The sequence below is a fragment of the Leptonotus elevatus genome, chromosome 4 (genome assembly GCF_054856555.1).
Source record: "Leptonotus elevatus isolate MCC_2025b chromosome 4, RoL_Lele_1.0, whole genome shotgun sequence".
NCBI lineage: Eukaryota > Metazoa > Chordata > Actinopteri > Syngnathiformes > Syngnathidae > Leptonotus > Leptonotus elevatus.
Window position 1 is genome coordinate 14,333,908 of NC_141242.1, and position 24,835 is coordinate 14,358,742.

Genomic DNA, 24,835 nt, shown 5'->3' on the forward strand with positions numbered 1-24,835 from the left:
TTCTTTTATTGAAAAGTGAAACTGTATATTTTGTAAAAAAAATAATAATAATAATCTTACGAAAACAAAATTGTGTATTTCTGACCAAAAGTCTAGCGTCTCAAGAAAAAAAAAGTTGTAACAATGAAGTTGCATGAAAATACAGGATTTTCATTTAAATACTAATTCTAATTACAGTATATGTATTTGCATAGCATAGCATGGAATATGTGATCACATCACATGGACACATTCCGACTTTTATAAGTTATGTCGTCACAGTAGGAACACAACTTTTTTAATTACCCCCGGTATCTAATTCCACAATTAGCATCCAGGCTATTACCCGAGATAATTTGCCAGCAGACACTAAACAGCAGAAAATTGGGCCACCTCACGAAGAATGACACAGACCAAGGTGAAAGAGACAACAAATGGATTTGTCTGCCGAGAGCGCCCGTGTGCTGGTTGCTTGGTAACGCCATACATGCATATGCATATGTGTCTAAACAACAACAACTTGCATGCTCCAAATAATGTCATGTATAATTCATTTGCACAGTCCACTGGTTCTTATCATTGGCCAGAAAGCAGGAAAGCACCCCGTACTTGTATGTGCAATCATACATGATGACAGGCACAAAAAAGAAAAAAAGCTTTTAGCTCTTCCCTGGCTGTATTGCAACATTAGTCAGTGGCTACAGATGCTATGTTTATTCCCAGTCATCCAAGCAGCGGGAACGCCAGCGTGAAGGTAGATTCAAACATCTGTGTTGCTGGTTATAGCGGCGGCCGAGACGGCGTTAATATTCCGCACGGAACGGGAGAGCAAAGCAAGCCCATTAATCATGTTTGTGAATGTCTAATCGCAACGTTACTTGCGCTGCTTTTCATTTTCATGGCTGACTGCAAGATTTATAATGGCGTTGGGTGGAGAGGTGCATGTAATATGTAAGTGTGTGTGTGAGAGGTGGCTAGCTGGTGAAGGAATGCGGAGAAAGCCCTCGGCGTGCAATTATGCAACCATGTTGACTTTTTTCAAAAACGTGTGGCAACTGTCGGGGCTGGCAATCGCAAACTTTTTCAATATTTATGATCGCAAATATCATATATATATATATGCATCTTTTAGTTATCGATACAGTAATTTAATAATAGTTCATAAAATAGAGTTAAATTAAAAAAGATGGAATGTACTGTAAAAAACGAGTGTGATATTGATTTGTGCTGAGGTCATTTTTTTTGCCACTAGATGGCATAATTGCATTTGTAAGATAATGCCAGCTCATTGCATTTAACTTTTTATATTAAGAGCTATCTAATCTTTAACATGAAGTAACTTGTGAAATTCTGCACACTTTTAAAATTGTAAAATACGACTGGAATTCCCCCAGTACAGGCTTTACAAGTAACCAATAATCACGCATTTAAAAAAAAATTGTGGCGTTGAAAAAACTTAAAATTAACGGACTCATTTTGACACCCTAGTACATAAATATGGACATTTCAAACAAATTTGAGATTACCTGCCCCTTCAGATTAAAGTCTACAAAGGTCCCATTGTGCAGATGTCTTGTGCAGATTATCCTGAGTTTATATAACCTGTGGTGTGGGGTGTGTTAGGAGTGATTTTTCCTTCCAAACTTACTTGGAAAAATGTCGGGGTCAACTTGGGATGTTGGACACTACTTTTTCCAGACCAATACCAGTACGAGAACTCAAGTTTTGAGTAATCACCGATACCACTAGTACTTTTGATTTAAAAAGAAAGAAAGAAAGAAAAACAGACACAGATAATTAACCAAAAAAAACAACCTACCGGTCGGTGTATATCCCAATTTAGCATTTTCCCTTAAAATTGCATGAAATTAATGGCAATTTTCTATTCTTATAGTTTGCAGTTCCTGATTGCAAAACGGCCACAAGAGGACGATGGTAATCGTCATGAGTACCAATAACTTGAAATAAGGTGGAGTATGGCCCGATATCAATACCTGGCATCAGTACTCGACCATCCCTCGAGCCAATAATTATACAAGTTTTAAACCTTTCAATATTTACAATCACAAATCCGGCGGTGTATAACAGATCGACCACTGGGCCAAATCTGAGCAAGTTAGCAATTGAAATTGAAAATTGTCAGATGTCACTAAAAGATTATCCTGAGTTTGGTGTTGGGTGTATTAAGATTGACTTATCCTTCTGGGAAAACTATCTACAAACTTGATCAATATTTATTTTACGACTGCAAATGCTTCCAATTCTATGATTGTGATGTGAAACACAGCCAAATAAGAAACAAGTTGGGCTGTTGCTGGCAACTGGTTGTGTTGAGCGTTTATATAAGTTGTCTCATTGGGACATTCGCCACAATAAAAATAACATGCAGAAGAATCTGTGACCATATAGTTACCACATTTTATTTTCATACAATTAATCATGTTGCTCCTTCGTTCCACTGTATTAAAATAGGGTCCGAACTGAATGTTGCACTGTGAAAAAAAAACGGAAGCTTTGTATTCTTTGAAGAGAAAAATGTATTTATTAGGTCTGACTTGTTTAAAAGTGAGTCCCAACTTAATGGCCATTTTAAAATATGGGCTCCAAGGCGAGACCAGCGGAGAAGCCCTGCTGTGTACTGCTTACTGGAATAGATATGCAGTCTGATTGCTGCGTGTGTATAATTGTTCCTGCTCCTTTGCTTTGCGAAATACAAAATGGTCGCTCTTGGCGGCAATCATTTTGATGCAAAGTGTGTACCTCTTTGCAGGTGAATTGGGTGGGCACGCATGCAGGGAAAGTAAATGATCTTGCAGGCAGGCTTTCCCCCAGCCTTTTATTACTTTGCTTGCTTGCAATGCTAATGCTAACACGACAGAAGCACCGCCCAAGCTGTTCACTGACATCGCAGACCACCGTAAAACAATTGCAAAACTTAACCGGGTTGTGGTGATTGTGTGCGATTACTGCGGTTACCGAGAGAGCGAATGGAAAGAGATACGGGGGCAAATCGGGGGAATGAGGTTAACGTGAGGACGTGTGAGAGGGGGAGGTACTTGAATGTAAATAAATGGATTGTACGCTAACATACACACACACACATTCAAAACACACACAAACACACGGTCCAGTAGTGCATGCTCATGTTGCGCTCCGGTGGCGGTCATTGAATGCACAAAGGCAAGGCGAGCTCATTACCCTGAGACAGTGTGCAGTATACGGACGACCCTGCTAAACGATGGAAGGCAGTCAGAACGTGTGCGTGTGGACGAAGGCTAACTACACACATTGATCTCCCTCACGGCCTCCAATCACTGCTGGAGCTTTTCCAAGTCAGTCAGTCGTCTTGATGGAGGAGAGAAGCGGCAACGGGGAAAAGACAACTATGTGCACACTATAGACACTTTTAAAAGAGACTACTGCGGCTGAATGTACATTATGTGAATCATCCATAAAAAGGAGGGATGAAAAAGAGTGGGATTGGCTTCCTTTTTCGAGCTCAAATGAGGTTTTCATTTATTTATTTATTCACTATTCAAAGCTATTAAAAGCATACTGTAGCCTGAGGCACACATTTCATTAACGGGGCAGCACAATTGACTTCTTTTAAAGCACTTTGTCATCCCCAGTTCATTTCAACAATGCATTTTTACCTTCGCCGTCATCATCCTCCTCTTCTTCCTCAATAATCAGTATCAGTTTGATGGCACGAGTTCACACAACAAGTGTGTGTTTTTAGGACAGGCACAGCTCAATAAATTATAATATTAAGGGCAAAAAAATTGTTTTTTCAGCAGTTTAATTCAGAAAGTGTTGCGTATATTAGTTTCACTTTATGAACTGAACTCTTGAAATAAACTTTTCAACCATATTGCAATTTATTGAGATGCGTTGCGTATATGCAGTTCATTGAAAAGATCACAAAATATTAATTAAAGTAAACATCCAGGTGCATTTATCTAAGGCACAGTAATGACATGAAAAAAAAATTGGCATTTACCATCCGAGTCCAGATAGTCGTCTTTCACTATAGAATTGTACATGAGAAAAAAAAGAAAGATTACTTTGTGCAACTCTAATTATCGCCGTTGTCCTATGAAACACGTTCATGTATCTGCAAATTTTGTGACCGCCAGGCAAAAAATATTTTCAGAAATGGTGCTAGTAAGCCCCCCCCCCCCCAAAAAAAAAGTGTAGAAGAAAAAAGAGTCCCCTTAAAGAAGATTATAGAATAATGAATTACATATTTTCACTCCTGGAGACGGCACTTTATCGCAAAGCCATCAAATTGCACTTGCCAATTAGTGTGCATGTGCATGTGCAGACATGTCGGCAAATACAAAACAAAACAAAAATGAAACGAAAATGTCAAAACTGCAGAAATGCATGCTTTTCATTGGACAACAACGTCGTAGAAAGTTTAGCATGAAAAAAACACAAAGCTAAACTTTGAACAACCAATAGTTGGGAGCTCCACTACGACTATACTACTACTTTATATAAAAAAATCCAATAGAATGGAACCTGGAAAGTTGGATGCCCCCAAGGTAACTTGTAAGAATCTTAATATCTCTGTGAACTTTGGGGGAATTACACCTCATAACAAGAGCTCAGTTTCCCTTGCATCATCGCTTATGTATTTTTGCGGTCTCCAAATCAAACACCCCCCAGAACTCAAAGGCACTCCTTGAAAAGTCATGAAAAAAAAAAGCCCCCCGCAACCAGTTTCAGCAATCAAGACGTAATTGGGTAGAAGTTTAGCCTATGTCATCATAACAGGGCACATAAAAACGTCTTAAGGCTTCTTGCCCAAAACAGGAAGTCAGCCATCTTGGGTGCACCCTTACTGGGAAATTTCACATTTTTGATATCAATTCTTTGAAGCTTTAATATAATTTGCCCCTGGTAACAGTTTCACTATCAAGGCAAGATTGGGTGGGCATGTATGTCTTAACAGGACCCATGAAAATCCCTCAAAGACCCATGCCCTGGATGGAACAGGAAGTTGGCCATTTTGGTTTGAAGCCACCATTTTATGTGAATTCCAGGGCTTGCACTTTGATGAGCTCCTACTAGGGATGAGCCTGTAACATAACACGTAAAAAGTTCTCTCGATCCATGCCTGAAATTGAAAAGGAAGTGATCCATATTGGTTGCAATTTGCCTGGTTAGGCCCAAATTAGAAGCACACATCCAAAACAGACACCATGAAACTAGGGATTGCGAGGGCCCATTCATTGCTGTTTGCTACTTAAACATCGTTTAGTGTTCAACTTTAGAGGCTCCACTCGACTGCTAGCTCTTATTTTACAACTGTCATATTTTAGTGTAGCGTTGGGATCTATTAAAGCTTATTTACCGTCCACATCCGAATAGTCGTCCTTCACTATAAAAGTATACAAAAATAAAGATGAGTGGAATTCATCCAAGTGTGAAGCTCAAAATTCAAAATGACTCCAAGCCTCTATAATTGGGAGCAGAAGGTCTACATGCACATCCAAAATACACATGTACCATTTCTATACTATAATAACAATGATACTTTGATTATGCCAAATACTGAAACTCAATCAATCTAATTCGATTTACCTATTCTGATCTCATCGTAAGGATGCTCCTCCGGCAAATCTAGTGATTAACAAAGGTGTTAACAAGATGACACTGATGAGTGTGTGTGTGTGTTTGTTGTGGGCAGGGAGGCTGTGAACACGCTAATTACCTCTCAATGAATCACTGTCACGTTTGTAATGCAAGGCACTATGACAGTTGGCTTCAAGGTACAAGCAGCCCATTGTGTTGAAATTTCATACACAGCCGTCGGACATTTCATTAGGTACCCCTGCACGCTCCAGTGCCAAACTACAAGAGCGCAAATTCAGGCTTCAAAAAGACTCAACTCATGACCTCCCATGAAGCACGATGTTGTCTTCTTTCTTTGCTTTTTAACTGGCTTGACTTCCTTTCGTCCTCCGTGGCAAATGAGCACTATTACTATTAACGAGTCCATCCATTTATGAATGCAGATGAGACGAAATGCATTATGAATCAAAGGCAGGGTCGTCCGTCTTTAAAATAGCTTCACTCAAGCCTCAAGGGGGGACTGCTCATTCTCCGCTCGAGACACATGCAATTCAATAAATAAGGGATTATTTTTTCTGGGCTTCAAATGAACAAGCAACATTTGGTATATGCCAATGGTGGTCCGCCAATTTCAATGGAGACATATTGTGTGTGTTTAAAAAAATATATATATATAATTTAAAAAATCCAAGTGTCCTAATAACATGTCTATGGCAAACAAAAGACAAAACCTATTATAACACAAATTTCCCCTTATTCCTGTCCATTTTTTAGTGCAACTGAGAGCCAATGGCGAGTACGGCTTCAATTACCATGACAGCGAGGGGCGGAGCTAGGGAGTGTGACAAAGTTAGCGTCGACTAGCCCTAAGTGTGAAGAAAAAAGGCAAAGTATCATGAAGACAGTCAAAGCTTGGATTGCATTTTTACTCCTGGATGCAGCACTTCATCACCTCGTCGCTAAATTACATGTCAGTTAGCGTAGCAGCGGTAACTCACGGCCAAACGCAAACAATGCTGAACATCTGAGTATGTGCTGCACTTCAAAATATTGTCAGCAACTGTAATCTATGCTTCCAATGCTGCAGCTCTGCTTATTTTTGGCTTTGACATGATGAGAGTTTTCGTATAGTCAAGCTGCTAAATCCGGGCAAAGAATTGAGTGTGCCGTATTATGTAAATTAGTCTCAGTGTCACATCAATTGCACAATCTGGCGAAAGTCAGAATGATTTACAGACATATTTAATTTAAAAACACAAGCGTTGAAATAAGCGGCTTCACATCACAGTTTGCAAATCAAAATGTGCATTTGCACCTCTTTAAAAGACATTGAATAACATAGAAGAATGAACCAGCGAGATGACCCAAAAGGCTTCGCTGGGCTCTCGTCACCCACCGCAAGTAGTCAGAGACTAAGGTACAGCTCCATGCTAATTATGCTTCAGCAGCTAGCTAGCAACAAGCTTCGGCTGGCTACTGCTGCTGCTAAACATGTTGCGGAGTCACTCCAAGGTCACTAATCATCACATCCGTGGAGGTGAATAACATTGACTTTTCTGACTAGTCACATTCTTGCGAAGGGAGAAGCCATGCTAATTGCTAAGCTAAGAAAAGGTCGACATGGCTAGCGCATTTTACATCGGAATTATAGTAAAACATTTCATTTTAAGTAATGTTATTTATTTGATTTAACAATAAAATTCTGAGTTTTGGTCTTGATGTCAACAAAAACATGTTTTCAAAATTACATTAAAGTAGATCAAAACCTATTTAATCATTTTAATCAATGTAGCTTTGCTTCTAGACAAGAAAATACAGTCTGCTGCTTAAAATAGTGGGAATATAAGGCATACAACTGTTGATTATATAAAAAGAAACCAATTGTTTATTTTTATATTGTCATTTTTTTATTGTTTAAAATAAACCTTGCTTCAGGTCCTTGGGATTAATGTTTGTGGGGGGCGGAAATACTCCACAAAATAAGAAAATTGCTCCATTGATTAGCAAAACTCTGCTCTTCAAAGACAAAAAAATATATTTGGAGCCTTGAAACGAGACAGCACACAAAAGATGTACTTGGTTGTTTAATTTAAAATTTTGATGGGTGGGCAAGCACCCCAGAGACCCAACCATCTGTACACAAACAATTAAAAACTCAATTTACCATAACATGTCAGCTTTAAGTGGTTAATTTGGCATCACTATGAAAGCGATGCAATCCCCCCTATTGTAAGCTAATGTACATACCAGCTGTTTTTTAGAGGCCACATTTTTTACATGGTGTATGTTTAACCTTAACTTCAACAGCTATTCAAATATTTACGTCCCCCAGATGACGTCGGCAATACAAGTGGCACGCAGTGTGACGGCCTGTGCTGCATAACAGAGCCAGATGGTTTCGCCCCGATGGCCCGTCGCGGTCCTGGCAACCACGAGCACGTGACAGCATTTGTGAACACATTTCCTGCGTGGATCGACATGGAAGAAGCGAGTTCGCATTAGCGGCAGGATGAAGGATTGGTCTGTGCTGACAAGAAAAGCGACAGAGGTCTGATCCATCCGTTTTCTTTACCGATTGTTCTCAGTTGGGATGCCAGCCAATTGCATACAAAAAAACTTCCATTCTATAGTATAATATGACTTTGTTCATAATATTCTGACTTTGCTATCATGAAATAAATAAACGTTTTCCTATACAGTGGTGCCTGAGATACGAGTGACCAGATTTATTAATATTTTTTTTTAAATACAAGCTGTGTGGGCACATTTTTTGCTCTGTCTTTTTTTTTTTTTGGGGGGGGGGTATTAAAAGAGATATGAGCACTGCATGGTGGCAGTTAACTAAGCTCACTTCACCACAAGCAGCAGTTTGGGAAACAGTGAACAGGCAAAAACAAAAAAACAAAAATGCAATATTTTCCAATCCCAGTGGAAGTTTGTCAAACAAAACATAAAACAAAAAGAATTGCATGTCGTGTATTTGGAACGACTGCACAAGTTTACCTTCCACTCGCTTAATGCTAACACACAATGCAAAACACCAGAGATGGGCTAACGAAAAGCAATATTGTATAATGTTTCCCATTTTAATCTATTTTATTTTAGTCCTCCAATTACAACTATTACCAGATCATTGTTCCTTAGAACACTAAATGTCTCCTAAGATACAAACTTCACCAAAAACAATGACAGTACTTTTCAGACGTGATACAAGAATACAGTAAGTTCTGCTCTGATATTCAAACCGAGTACCAACATCCACCGTGCTGCCCTTGACTCCTCATATTCCCCAAAAAACTAAAACATTTCAGTTAATAACGAGTCTGAATTGTTTGCTATTTGTATCAGTAAAAGGAATGCAAATGAAAGCATTGTCACCATAAAGTCGACCAAAGACCCCTTTTGGAACATGCGAGTTCAAATGGAAGGATGTCCACTGGCTAAGGTGTGCAGAATCATACCATGTACCAACCAGAAAGGACGGCTGTGTAACTGTATGGTGTCTTTACAGTGTTACATACAAAACCAAATACTTTAATACTACATTTCCTGGCATATGTGAAGAGAGTATGAGTGATCCCGCCGTGTGCAGCTACTACTCACTCTCTCGGAAGTGCTCATTAAGCTAATGTGGGTATGAACCACCGTGATGGATGCAAAGTGTGTGGGCTCTAGAGTGGGGTTGGGGTATATCTGTGAAAAGGTGTGGGGAGGGGGGTTGGGGGTTCAAAGAGAAGGTTGCATGCTCAAGTGGGAGAGCACTACCAGAGAGGAGGAAGTTGACAGGACCTGTTTGAATCTGCACGCACTCTCCTCGAACAAGGGATGGGCATTGGAAGAAAATTCCAATATGGACTCATTTAGACAGCAGTTGAAGGAAGGATCATTCTCGTTTTCGTCACAGATGTTAAAGTAAAGCGAAAAGTCCTCACCCAAACCTATGGTAAATTATGTATAGCACACCACTGATCCTAGCTAAAGCATGTCACCGTATATGTAAAAGCAATCAAATGACAAGTGGAGTAGATCGGCTCATGTCATCAAATAGTCCTCCACTCCAGCAGTCTGTCATATGGATAGAAAATATTGCAGTATGTACAACCAATTGAAATACTCATACGCTTCCCAAACTTTTTTTTAAATTCAACAGCAGCTAAATAGGCGTGTCTCAATTATTCTCGCACTCTGCCGAATGCTGCCAAACATTGAAATCCTACTTTGGATACAAAACCATGCCGATAAGATCTTATGGACCATCTAATTCCGCATAATCAGTGATAATTCTTGCTCGCTTGCTGAAGTGCCATGCCCATCCCGACTGCTTCACTCGACTCACTCGCAGTGATTCAAACAGGGCAGCGGGTGTACAACACGGTGCACATGGAGGGGGGGTGACACGTGGAGGACAGTGGCAAGGGTTGAGAAGAACAGTATGGTGTTTACCTTCTACGTCATTACAGTCAAAGTCTTGAGTGAGGCATGGATGGAGACAAAAATCACACACACACACACACATACAGACAGATGAAAAGTCGAGCCACTGCAGCTCTGTGTAAAGCAGAAATAAAATAAATGCAACATTTATAACATGAGAGGAGCAGAAATATACATAGCGTTGCGCTGTATGAGCAGAATGACAATTTTCATTGTACTTTGTGCAGTGGTGGCATTGATGATTTCTTAACGAGATAGGACAGCACCATTTGATCTCCAAGGTAGGTGGCAATTCAACTTTCACATGAACATTCCTGTATAATAGCTTCTTACGCCTTTTGCATGCCAACATACACGTGAAAAATGAATATACTATACATATACATATATATCGTATATACTCGCCCATCCCTAATATATCGATACACGACCTTATTTCGAGGGATCGGTACTTGAAATGGTGGCTGATACGTGGCCATTTTATGATCAGGAACTAGAAATTAGAAGAATATAAAATTGCCATTAATGACAATCTGATGGAAAAAACACTATATTGGGATATATAGATCATTCTTTAAAATGATCTGTCATTTTGGGGGGAAATTTTATGCATCAAAGGTAAACATTTGCCCCTCCCCAATGTTATACGACAAACGTAATTCCCATTTTTGAAAGCAATTTTGCTGTCCCAGAATGAAAAATGTTGCATGTAAACACGCCAATGGACAAATAAATCATAATGATATGCAGTGCCACATTTTTTTTGAATTGTTCATCTCAAATAAAAAATGGTACGGTCCTGTTATCTTGTAACTGGTGGATTTGGACTTTCTCTGTGATCGAGGAAAGAACTGTCTATCTCACCCCAGAATAAAAAATGGTACAGTCCTGTTATCTATCTGTTGCATGATAACATACAAATCACTTTAAGGAATAGCTCAATATTGGTGAAATTCGTCGCTCAAATGAGAAACTTTTTTTCCATTTCAATTCTGCATGTAACCCAATTGAGCCAAATGTATAGTAGTAATGGAGACATGCAAACACAAACGCGCAAAAACACACACAAAACACACAGGATAGCAGTGATTCCCAACCAGGATGTAATGAGAGAGGGTGTGCCTCAGGAAATTGTCCAATTTTACTTAATTATCTAAGTTATACATTCTCCATACAGAAACATCGTGCATTGCTGGTCTGGAAAAGTAGAGGAAAAAAGTTAAAACATGTTCATCTATCCATGGCAGAACAAATAAATCAAATAAATCATCTGCCCCTAGATGGCACGTCTGTCTCAACTTTTCATACCACATTTGTTTGTTGTTGCACTGTAGTATTTTCCCTAAAGTAAAATATAGGTTGGGAAACATTGCATTTGAGGTCATCTTACCTTTGACCCTCTCTCCTCGATTGAGTTGAATCTCCCCCTCCCCTTGTGGCGTGTAGGGCTTGACGACTATGAAGGTGCGACCCGGGACGGCGCTGTAGAGTTTCCGCTTGGGCCCGCGGGCGCCCATCAACGCCGGCGGCGTGTGATGAGGCGGACTGGGGTCCCGCTGCACCGAGCCGGGGCTGTAAACAAACACATAGGTTACCGTGGTGATCCCGGGCAGCTGGTAGCCGAAGCCCGTGGTCACGGACATGACAGTCCGCGGGGCCGCCGGCGGGTGACGGCCCCTGGTCTTCGCGGTGGACAGGGAGAGATTCATAAAAGATTTGCGTTCAAACGACAGCCGTCAGTGTTCCATTGCAGATGATCCGAAGCAAAACCAAGATAGTCAGGTGCCTTCCCGTGCGATAGATCCCATCGGAATCCCCTCTTAGTCATCCTGAGTTGGCAGAAGCCCCCTCCGGAGAGGAGGGACGCGTATCCCGCATGTCTCCCTGTTGGCGGGTGGGACTACGGATTATCCCGACACCTACGGATCCCTGCTTTCGAGCGGGGATTTCTGCTCCCCTTCTCCTCTGGAGCCCCTCCGCCTTCCTTCCTACCTTCCGCCCTTCCTTCCTTCTCCCTCCTCCTCTCCTTCCACCACTCCTCTTTCACACACATGCGCTAACACACACCGGCCAATCCTGCTGCTGCTACTACTGCTGCTGCTGTTGTTGTGTTGCTCCCCTCCCCTTTGACAACCCCTCTACGAGCATGCTAGCCTTTCACACGCAGCACCCTCCATCATATTACGCATACATCGGTTGGTCGGTCCCAGCGCACATGATTGACCAAGTGTGTGTGTAAATATTGGAGTGTGTGACCGAGTAAGGAAGGGTGGCAGCGGGCTAGGTGAAAAGCTGGAGCCCATTTGGCTGAACTGTTGCTCCTCCCCCCCTTCCCCGGCATCTATTCTGCCTTTAATTACAGCAGTGGCAGAGCTCCACCTATAGTTTTCATTCATCCCTCCGTCGCTACAAGCCTAACCACGTGCTACTCAGTATCCCTGTCCTCCGTCTGCTGACGCTTCTCCTCTCAGGCTCAAATGCATTTCATTCTACACAGCACACACATGTAAAGCTCTGCAAGGTAATGGCATCAAAATGCAGCGGAAAACAACAACGATTCAGAACAGGGTTTTTCTGGGTTCAAATTGAGGTGGAGGTGGTAAAAAAAAAAATATTTTTTTTTTCTTTTTCTTTTTTTTTCTTTTTCTAAAGAGCTCAGTATTGTTCTGGTGGTGGTAAAATTCTAATATGCCGTTACATGTGTTTTATTGTTATTCTTACCTTGAAAAATACTCACTCATTGAAAAATACGCACTCATTTTACAAGACATCCAAAAAGACAGAATCACAAGATGTTGCACTTTTTTTTTCTCCGTGCAAAATTAGACGTGCTTGGTTACAAACAGTGGTGTAGTCCAGGGTATACGCGGAGTATACCCACTTCTTTTTCACTCAGCATTGAGTATACCCACTTCTAAATTGCCCCTGATGCATACCGTTCTGCCATCGCCTACCCTCCCGTGCCTCTAATTGGCTGGTCCCCCCCCTGCCTACACAGATTAGGTTGACTGCCTTTTGGCATGAGGATTGATGAGCCAATCGGAGGCAGAGTAGGGCGGGTCATGTCGAGGAAAACAATGGTGACCAAGAAATTTAGCTCAGGTGAATTTGCCCTCGTACACAGGAAACCTGATCATGATGTAGGTTAAATTCCCGGAGTGGACGCTACATACTCTAGTTAAGTTTTTTAGTAGCTATAAGCTGGTCCTTGATTTTTAAATACCGGTAAATTAAAACACAACAATGAGGACAAATAGTTTAAGATTCAGCACAAAACAATATTGAAGTCTAACCAGACTGTTTTTCACTATTTTCGTTCCTTGTTCACTAAATATTGTCATTTGTTTAATAACATATACTTTGTTTGCCTCATAATAAATACATTTTACATGATTTCAGGCTGCTCGTGTTACCAAACTGTTCTAAACAAGTCATGATCATTTTATTATTGTGAGCAAGTACAAATGACACATTTTTAATTCTTACATGTTACCGTTTCTGAAAGAGGAAATTTTTCTGGACTACTTAAAAAATATTAAAAAAAAAAACATGGTGAAAATTGAGAGTATGCCGACTTCTCCAGGGACCACGACACCACTGGTTACAAAGAATGTAAACCTGTTGGAAATCAACAAAATGGTTTGACCCATTGGCTGAAGGAAAGAAAATCCATTGATGGTTAGGATTAACTTCCAAATATACCAATCATAGGTGCGCCCGGTTAGTAAACCAGATTCCGTATCAAGTTTGTGCCTGTAATTGTGCATATGTACATTAAAAACCTTTAGCAAATGAGGCACTTTGGCTTTTACGTTTACATGTAACAGCAGCTGTTTATTGTTTTAAAATGAGTGCTTAACTTCTTTTCTTTTTCTTTTTTTACACTTGTAAGACAATATTCAAGTTTCCTAAAAATGTATCGAGAGAATCAATAATATTAATATAATAATGTTTTGTGGCGGAAACAGTTTGATAAGATTGTTTCTTCATTACTGTAAGAGCGTGCATTAACTTTAGTTTACACTTTTTAAGAAACAGGTATATCCATTCAACAATTTTTTCTTAAAGTAGTAAAAAACGTAGAATCATTAGAAGAGATTTTAATGACAGATATGTGTCAATTGTTTGGTGTAACTGATCAACAGTGGAAACATTTTTGCACTATTGTAAATTAATACTCCTGTTATTTTCTAGATAATATATCCTAGAGCATTCTATTTGACAGAAAAAAATATATAATACATAAATAAATAAATAATAATATTAATAACGAGGCAAATGCATGTAGTGATTCCATGTGTATTTCCCACCAACTGTGTGCTATAAATTTTATTGTTTGAGTGAGGAATAATCAAGTCACAAAGTTTGCTGAAATTCCATTTCTATTTAGTGGCCCATTAAACACAGTCAATGACATTAGTAATATCATAAGTAAATACAATATTTGCCATGTGGCTTCAATGAAATAGAGCAGAATAAAAACACACTGTTTTTGATTGCGGTTGTGCTGCACATGCACCGCATCAAAAACTGTACAAAAATGTGACATATGCGTGTTTTACATGATGGAGGTGGCTGGCACACTTGTGTGTTGGTATATTCTTTTTTTTGTATTGTATTAACGGTTTATATCATTGTGACGTGATAGTGATGGAATTAGGTAAATCACACAAATGATCGGGGTCGGTGGGCGGCATCCAAGTTGCATTTAATGGAATGAGAGGAGCTGCTTTGAAGCTGTGGTTACTCCCACAGCAGCGCATTTCTACTGCTCCGAAAGACAAACATTGCCTGTACAGTTAACTCATTCACTGCCATTGACGGCTATAGACGTCAAAAATATTTTTTTTATTGTACATTTAGAACAGATATAAAAAAATTAAATAATTGCGAGTTAACTAGTGAAGTCTTGTGATTAACGACAATAAAAAAAAAATCTTTCTTTTCTTTTTTTTTAAATCACGTCAGATCACAAATTTTTTATTGTAATTAATTGTATGACTTCAATAGTTAACTCATGATTAATATTTGTTTTAAATATCTGTTGTAAATGTACAATATTTTTTTCTAGGTTTTCATACTTTTGTTAACAAAAGTGGGGAAAAAAGTTAAACTAGTAGAAAGAGTTCAAATGAATTTTTGACCGTCTATAGCCGTCAATTACAATGAATGAGTTAATAAAGGAGTTTAATTTCCATTATTTGCTATGGGACAATTGTTATTTGTGTCAAAAATTCTACAAAAATTCTCATGGGTACTGGCCCTCTAATATTTGTATGCAAAACTGATATTGATCCAGATCAATATATATATATATATATATTTTTTTTTAAAGAGCTCAGTATTGTTCATTCGGTAATGTCATCATCATTGCAGATCAATATATTGCACTGATGTATTTCAAGCACGTCCGTCTCCCTTTTGTCAGTAGGTTGGCCCCATCAAACGTATCACTTACGTTATAGCTTTCATTTACCCGATTGCTCCCTTTCGTCTCAACTCTACTCTACTCTACCCACGACTTTCCCCTGAGCCACACCAACCTCTCTCTCCATCCCCATCTACAAGCAGCAACAGCTTGCTGACGGCTTTCCAATTACTGTGGGGGCTGATGTGAGCGGGGGGCCAACGGGGACGGCTGCCGCATGTTAATGTTGAACCCCGGTGGAGGAGAGGCGAGAGGCAAGGGACACGAGAATGCGCAAAGTGACATAGGCAGCCTTTAGAAGCCTTGACAAGTGCTGCTGTTCATCCTTCTGCCATACATCTGCGATGTCTGATTGTGCATTATTATAGGCAACGGTAAAGGGTGCCTTATTATTTAAACTTAATAATATGACCTATTGGTCATGGGAAGTACCAAAGTACCAATATTTTGTCTATACTTAGTAACATGGAGGATTGTGAACCAGTTAGCTTTAACGGCAATGATGCTACTTTGGGAGAAACAAGATTAAATTTGATTGATATTTCCCATTCATGTATTACTCAAATAAAGGAATTACATCCGTACTGCAACTTTTTTGATTTTTGTAGTGCTTTGTAATATTGCTTTTTTTTTTTTAAGTATTGTTTTTATGTTTTACTATTCACAGTAGTTACCTCCATTTTAAACTTCTAAGACAATTCAGAATATTACAATTGTACTTAAATGTGCCTGAACAGTGGGCAAAGTTCAGTTGGTTCACTTACAATATTTTTTAAAATGAGAAAACATTTTCCAAGTTTGAAAATGGTTGCGAAAATGGATGGATAACATTGACTGCGGTTTTTCCTTCCCTTTCACACCTGTCCTTTATTGAAAAGGCACAAAAGACGCTGCCGGATCCATTATGTACACACAAGACTTTTAGACCAATTTCTCACATAACCAGCCCAGCCCATGTAACAATGGTAAACGTCAATGAGCAGACGAACAGTAATACGGGAAGTCAAATGTGAAGCACAAGTATACAATATACAATATTACACTATTATCACCAGCATCCGTGGAAATTGCAAGGTGAGGAATTGATTATAGCTATGGCTAGATTAACACCAAGGTCCAATTGGCCAATTCCAAGTCATTGCCTTGATTCACCATTCTTTACGTTAAGTGACACATAACACTTATGAGTGTGCCTACACTGATGGAACACACAAAAAAGCAAATATGTGCACATGCCCAAACCGCATGTAAGTAATGATACAAGTAAGCAATAATACACAAATCAGGATCCACAATGCGGTCTACAAAAATCGGGCCCAATTGTCTTGTTTTTTTGTTTAACTGGGAATGGCAAGAAACAACTTTTAACAAGCATTTGGTCTCTATTTAAAATAATTATTCACTATCTGCACCATCATTTTCTTTGAAGTTTCCTACTACCATTTAGTGCTCGTGACAGAAATTTCTGCTCATAACTCGAGACAAAACAAACAAACCAAAAATGGCTCATGGATGGAATAACTCAAATGATGTGTGAGCCCCAAGCAGGATTGGGGAATGCAGGTCCAGGAAGTAAAAACCCTGAAATAGTTTGGCTTTACAGCTAAAGCTTTTCTGGAGTAAAATAAAATGAATGTACATCTATGATAGTGGAATGAAAATCATCTCGTTAATGGCTTAATTCTGTGTTAATACGACCAACACTTGCATCAACACTAAGCCGAGGACGCTAATGTCTGTCAAGCATGACCGACGTGTCTCCTCTGCCATTCCGGCCTTGAACGTGCATCAGTATTGACTTAACAATTACAAATTAATGACTCCTATCACACATGGAGGATAATGCGCTTGATTGGATCGGCGAAGCCGCTCGACAGGTTAACACGCAGATAACCAGTCAATATTGCCGACCTAACGTGAGCGGCTGCGACCCGAAGTTGAATGTGAAAATGTCAAGAGATGGCATTCACGGGGATGTTTTCAGCGTTCACAACAGCTCTAACTCAGCTGACTGTTTTCAAAGGTGGCAAAAGTACTCACACTCAAGTAAAAGTACAGATACAACTGAAAGGGCAGTGGTGTTTATTGCCACTGTCAATTGAACCTTACTGTCAAATGAAACAAATAAAATGATGCGCTGTGGATTAAAATAATTCAGTTTTTTTATGTACATCATATTTTTAATAAAAATCAAAAGGTTATTTCTCTATTGTTATTTTTATTTGCATGTACTTTTGTAAATAAGTTGAGTTGAAGTCCCACCACTGCCTGATTTCTCTCTCTCTCTCTCTCTCTCTCTCTCTCTCTCTCTCTCTCTCTCTCTCTCTCCCTCCCTCCCTCCGATCAGCACTGTGCTTTGCATCCTGATAATTGTGTGAAGGCCCACTTTTTTGACGGCTAACTACTTCCACATAATTCATCCGATTCTCTTCATTCATTTTCCTATTCCAAATATTCACGCCTTACCCACAATTCCCGATTTTGTACCCTATTTTTTTCCCATTCATTCTTAATGGGAGATTCTAAATTTCAGATTTACTTCCACATTTTTCACCTGATTCACTTCATTCCAACTTCAATATATTCGACCAATTTACGGCATGAGCGAAAAAAGGAGCAAAAATTACAAAATTCTCACTGCAGGCTGTTTTTCACGTAATATTTGAATTAAATGTTTATCTATCATTAACTGCCATTCAAGTGTAAAAAAACAAACCCTATTACATTAAATTAAGTTAGCCACTGTCATCAATAGAAAAAAATTGTCTAGCTTAACTTTCATAAGTAACAATGTGAGAATGTGAGTTTTCTCACTTAATTCATCTCTGCTCCTTTTTTTGCTACAGGTGTAAAAAAACAAAGTCACAAAAAGCCACTAAAAAAAGATACATAACCGGACTTAAAATTTTAAACGCTCCCCAAATCGTCTCTTAATGTCAAGCAATTTGGTATGCAATTTAATTTTATTTCAAAATTGTACGACTTCAGAGATGTCAAGGGTAAAACTGACTTACTCTAAAAGTACAGAAAATGCTAAATGCATATTTCTCAAAAAGAAACATAATTTTCCAGTGCCGCATTTAAAAAACTTTTGTTTTCATAAAAAAAAGAAGAAGAAGAAGAAAACAACAAAACAAAAAAGTAAACTATTTCTCACCTAATAACCAAAATAGTTGTCCTTTCTCAGCACAATATGAATAAAATATCCCTGTGACGACCGTCGACCGCTCAGGTCAACCGTCCAATCCAAACTAAGCCATAAACAAAAGGTCAGGGTATGCGTGTGGGCCATAAAGAGCCGCTGCTGGTTTGCCCTTCTTTATGCATTCACCTCACTCTCCAATTCTTTAAAGCTGAAAGCGCACCAAGGAACAAGGTACTCTGCGTATGCAGAAGGCCAATTAGGCCAGGATGCGGCTAACATGCTAAACCTGACCAAATCCGGCCATCCTTTTGTACTCACTTCCAACACAGCAGAGGCAATTGATACATTCTTAGCGTTTGATTGACAAGGAGAAGGAAGGTCTTCCAAATGCCTTCACAGGGTGAGTAGTATGCCCCGTCCACATCCACACCTGGACACATCTCTCCAGCCTTAAAGCAAAAGTAAGCATTACAGACCTGAGCCTTCCCCGATGTCCGTGAGGGTAACCGTGGCTGTGGGAGCGTCTGGGTACCGGTCTGTCGTCATCGTGCGAGTGATGCAAGGAAGGCGAGCGGGAATGAGAGGACCTGGAGCTGCCCGTGCTCTGGAGGCTGCTGTCAGGGAAGTCGCCATGAAGACTCTGGAAATGACAGCAAAGGAGTGAATATTCAATTCAAATCAATTTCAATGTTCATTTCCCACTCAAGCTTCATATCCATCTATCCCGGCAGATTTCGCCAACCTCAGCGTTTTGTTATGCAGGTCCCGTTCCGGCGTCCTGTTTTTTTTGTTTTTTTTTGCCATGTGCACGTCAATCACACAGTTGTCATAGCGATAACTGTTAAATTCCTTCCTATTTACTTCCAAACTCACATTTGCGTTCTCATCCGCATCTTATTTATAGGAGGCAATAGTCATTGACCGGAACTAGAATTACTTCCTGCTTTTGCAGGAATCATGGGAAATGTAGTCCTACTATGCACTGTGGTTGCCACTCACAGGTCAGACAACGCAAGCTGGGCTTTTTTAGTGGTATCTTTCCAATGTTCCAATGCGATTACCATGGACGATAGTCCTCCACGTACTGATGAATTAAACTATTTTCGACACCAACATTGAAATCATTAAAGTCAAACTCAAATCTGCCATTTTATTAGCAATAATATGTGTCCCTACTAGCCTAAATGCAGTATCCTGATTAATATTGCATTGGTGGAAAAATAATAAAGCAGATGAATCCAACCGTTTGCAATCTCGGGGGGTGCCATTTTTAGCATTATACCGACCTCAGCTGTCGAGTGAAACTGACGTCACAGTGACCTCATTGCGAATGTCATGGCTCACCTGTTTTCTGGGTTTGGTCATGTGACATTCACAGTGCAAGCCCGAGAGCACTTTGATGTCAATATAAATAATATAATCAATCTCTATGTTCACTTTGTCCCACATCATCCTCTTTGTGTGTTTAAAAAAAAATGAAGAAAAAGCCACGGGAGCACGTTGTTGTCTTACCTCCCCAAGGCTGCCCCCTTGGTGCTGGCCGAAAGCAGGCAGGCTGCGCAGTGACGGCACGGGGGAGTGACCCTGCTGGCGGCCGCGGGACTCTCGAGACGTCTGTCGGAGGATGTGGACAGTGTCGTTGCCGTTGAGGTTGTTGTCACTAGCCGACCGTAGCAGCGAGCGGGGGGACGGCGTGGGACCCGTCAACCGGCGGCGGTTGGTGTAGGAAGGCGTCTCCCGGAAAGGCACTGATGACATAAAACCAACTTTAGGTGGAGCATTTCATTCTTTCCAATAAATTAATTGTGTCAAATAATGTCCCCGGACACTGGAACATTATGGGATATACGATGACACAATATGGCATATTGTGGGACACAATGACACAAAATTGGACAAATTATGGGACACTGTTGTTGTTTGACTTTCGTTCCTGTCCGTCAAGGGTCACCACAGCGAGTAAGTCGTTGGCACAGTTTATTGGACAAAATGGGTCACGATGTGACACCGTGGGACGAAATGAGACACAAAAGAGGACATAATGGGATAAACTGGGCCATGATGGCCATATAAGGGAATTTGGGGGACATTAAGGGACAAAATGGGATAAACTAAGACATAAAGAGACGTCATAGGAATATTTACATGTTTCTACAAACTCAGGTTCAGTCACTAAGTTAAGTTGGACTTTTATGTTAAAAAAATTTGCGGAAAGTGTATGTTGTATGCTCGACATGCAAACTGATGCACGTGGTAGTATTGCTGTGTTGTACAGTACTGTATATGCATATGTACACTAGATGGCAGAGTTTTCCTGCATGTAGCAGGGGTTTGATGGAGGATCCAATAACCCCCCTGGAAACTTCTCTGCATGTCTTTAATCTTGCGGTCTTCATCTTCCCTGCTTTTTACTCCGTGTCCCTTTACATCTCCCCGCCCTAACATCTTTCTATCTGAAGCCTTCACAGCCTTCAAACCTGGAGGAAGGATTGCCGAAACACGAGTTACTCACCAACATCTGATGCTTTGTGGACCTTTATGATTTCAGCCAGATCAAAGTTCCCTGCTATAATAGCCACCTGGAGGGCAACGACAGATACGTTTTAGAGCGTAGTGTTAAATTCAACACAAGATAATTTTTTTATTGCAGTGCTCAAATGTGATTATTAAGCCATTGTACTCATTTTGCACACATAAAGCCCAATTGTCAGATGTCTCTAAAATATAATCCTGAATGATTACGCTGTGATGTGGGCTGTAAATGATTTTCCCCCAACATGCTCAAAAAACATCTGACGATCATAAATGTGAAACCAATTCTTTAATTAAACTAAAAGGTCGGGCCGCTGAATCAGAATGGAATTAATTACATTTCTCCCTGCTTGTGATCACCGTTAGCAAAGGTCCGATTATCCAATGTCTTTGGAAGACGATCATTAGCGATAATCCTGTGGTCTGGGGTGTGTTATACATGATTTTTCCTCGCCAATCTGCTTATAAAAATTCCAGCAATCAGAAATGTTAGAATTGTTTAATATTTACGATAAAAACACAAAGCTTTTTCTCTTCCTTGTGATCCAAATTAGAAAAAGTCTGATTATAGGATGCCTGAAAGATGATCCTGAGCGATTAGCGTGATTTTTCAAATTTGGCCTGATTGCTGGTATGTGACGCACGCATATCGTAAATATTGAACAGGTTTAACATTTACCATTGCTAGATATTTTCTGAGCAGAATGGAAAAGGGGAGGAAAAAAAATCACTCTTCGCGCACTGCTCATCACAGGATGTTCGTTAAGGATAATCATTTCGAGACATACGAGAATCTGGCCTTTGCTCATCGCCAGAAGAACGCTCAAATTTGGCCCAATTGTCGTTCTCCTAAATATGAAATAGGTTGAACATTTATAATTGACGGATGGTTTCCGAGCTGATCTGAGCTGAAACATCTTAGCACACCCTTTACCATAAGATAATCGTTAAGGGTAATCTTTCAGAGACATCTGAGAATTGGGCCTTTGCTTACTTTGATTGGAAGGGAGGGAGTATGTGCTTAAATCTGGCTTGATTGTCTTTCTGTATGTACCGTGCTTCAGGTTGCTTTAGCGTAAATATTGAACAAGTTTAACATTTAAGATTGCCAGACATTTTCTAAACACACTGGAGGAGGAAGAAAAATCCCTCATCACTATTTTTACGCCATAGAATAACTCTCAGGATAGCCTTTCAGAGACAGACGATAATGAGGCCTTTGCTGACTTTAATTGGAATCATCACACCGATGTTAGCGCCCTTAAGATGCTAAAAAAACTGATACGCATGTACCTCATTTAGGCAGAAGTGTCATACCTGAAAGGCAGTCTGGCTGTTGTAGTTCTTGATCTCTTTATTGGCCCCCCGAAACAGGAGAACCCGAGCACAGCTGTCCTGAATGACAATACAGACATTTATATGGTATGAGCAGACACAATCATGCACGCAGGCGAACGGGTGCCATTTCCCCCAACTTTTAATTGGTCTTCCTATTAGACAGGTGTGGTGGAGGTTACGTGGCTGTCTGTATGCGCATACTTTTAAATGTCACCTTTTACAAATAGCACTAAAGTCTGCCTGGAGAGGGAGAGAAACACTCGAAAGGGGATCAAAAGATCAAAAGTGAGCGTAAAAAGAGGAGAGCGCTTGAAGGGATGTTAGAGGCGACATCATCATCCAGGACGTACTTGGCATTTAGTGGAAAAACTACTTTTTATTTATTTGTTAACACAAAATACTTTTTTTCACAAAAGACACTACCAATGGCGTGCATTTTCCAATACATAAAATACAGACCTCCACTCATTTGTTTGCCCATCTGTTTGTTCGTTAGCAGGCTACTTACTTCCTAATCCTGGCTCATGGAGGATGACAAACAGACGGGAGGTATCATTATGATTCTTGGGGAAGTGAACCATGAGACAATATGCACATTTCATGTATCACTCACATATTTCAGCCCATACCACGAGCTTCACCTAACTGGTTCTTCCTAGTCTGATGCACCATCCCGCAACGTTTTGTGGAAATTGGTAGTGTAGGCCTACATCATGCTGTATGCGTCTTATTACTTCCTGTTTTTAAAGTACTGTTACCGAGCCGAGTGTGTGGAAGCCCGAGCTGTCTTTCTTTTCCAAATCTCTGCCATGTACTTAGTGTAACTGTACACAGAGCCCTTCGGCAAGGTAAAATCCACTAGTAGATTGATGGACACATCTGCAGACCCACACGTGCGGGGGTTGGCTGTTCAGCTACAGGGTTGTTGGGGGTGGTCGATAAGTAATTTTACCACTGAGCACAGAATGAACAGGGCAAGCTTTGGTCCACAAGCAAATACAGAGGATCCAAACTCACCAAGTCACTTGTTCTCTTAAAATGCATTCATAAATTCATTCATGACCTAATGAATTTAGAAATAAAATGGTTCAATGTTAAATAAGTAGAAAAGTCCATCTCCACCATATTTTGATGTGTTAAAAAATAATAATAAATGACATGAATAATATAATAGAAAAATCTAAATAGATAATAAATGAAATAAAGTAAAAAATAAATAAAATAAAACATAAATTTATTACATACTTAAAAAATACGAACAGTGCCTGGAGCAGACTAAGAGCTATTCTGCAGCTAACTGAGCCATGACCTTAAAACATCTTCCAGCGTGAGTGTGCTTTGTGAGCGTGAGTACATTTCAGTCCTCCACATTGATTACAAAAACAGGGTTCGGCAAAAGGAGAAGAACTAAGGACGATATAGTAACTCTGAAAAGTACTGTATAAGGAACAGTCCACATAATACAAGCAATACATTATATTTAACATTGTGGTTTTCATTTGTGTAACTACAATTCATCATTTTGACAGGAATATGAAGAAAGAGAATGCATATATAAAGTTAAGGTGTGCATCCATATTGCGCTATGATAATTGGACTCCATTCTGTCGCGCCTTTTTCCTCTTGTTTACACACAGCACTGAGTCTACGTTGAGACTGAGAGAAGCCAATTAGCGCCTGCACCATCAGTCTTTCTACTGCAAATCACTTGAAACGCCATCCCATGACGTCTTCAGCATGGCTGTACACTACAGGCACTTAATGACCGTGTTCAGTCATGTTTAAAGAAGAAGACAGATGCTCCTTGTCACAGCCGTGTTTGTGTGTTGGATGTTTCAAGAGCCACTTCCTTGTGTGTCTTTTCCTGACCATTTTTTGTCATTTTGTTTATTTCTATTGTGCAAGGTGGCAGTTCATTATATATGGATTGTATTCATTATATGTGGAACTGATTAGTTGACTAGTCGATGAGTTGACTTAACACTGTATCGAACTTAAAAGTCCCTGCAATGTGAAAATAAAGTGTTTTATAAGTTTAGAATTTTTGAAAATTCATCGGACATTAAACCCTGAACCTGTAGTGCGCGTATGTTTCTGTGTGTGACTTTTGTGTTTCTGAGGATCTCAGAGGCGCCTTTAACAGACCCTCTCTCTCTCTCTCTCTCTCTCTCTCTCTCCAACTAACAACTTAAACATCCATCGAGTTTACGTGAGCAGACAGTAGCAACTTGTGATCGCCCTAATTAAAACAAAGTCCTCCTGTTGCTCCAGATGTACAACATCTCTCATCTTTCACGGTTTGGGATCCTCCTGTGTGTCCCGTCTGTGGATGTATTGATCTCGGATTGCGGCTTAGATTGCGCCTGCCCATTTGGCTGCATGATTGCAGACGACCGTAG

At 40.0% G+C, this 24,835-nt stretch overlaps 1 protein-coding gene across 9 annotated transcripts in view; it reads right to left on the reverse strand.

Moving 5' to 3' along the window:
- The window catches only part of shank3a (SH3 and multiple ankyrin repeat domains 3a), a 167,960-nt gene that overhangs the window by 60,927 nt on the left and 82,198 nt on the right, over positions 1-24,835 (reverse strand). For 8 of the 9 annotated variants that reach the window (XR_015094695.1, XM_086074696.1, XM_086074695.1 and 5 more), the window contains 6 exons: positions 22,416-22,493; positions 21,079-21,145; positions 20,079-20,314; positions 19,043-19,206; positions 11,384-11,565; positions 10,003-10,026 (listed from right to left, as the gene is read on the reverse strand). Coding sequence is in view for 8 of the 9 variants with exons in the window: in XM_086074696.1 (XP_085930822.1) it covers positions 10,003-10,026; positions 11,384-11,565; positions 19,043-19,206; positions 20,079-20,314; positions 21,079-21,145; positions 22,416-22,493 (751 nt within the window). In the remaining variant the exon portion in view is untranslated. The remainder of the gene's footprint in view (positions 1-10,002; positions 10,027-11,383; positions 11,566-19,042; positions 19,207-20,078; positions 20,315-21,078; positions 21,146-22,415; positions 22,494-24,835) is intronic. The other variant, XM_086074694.1, reaches the window with a different exon arrangement.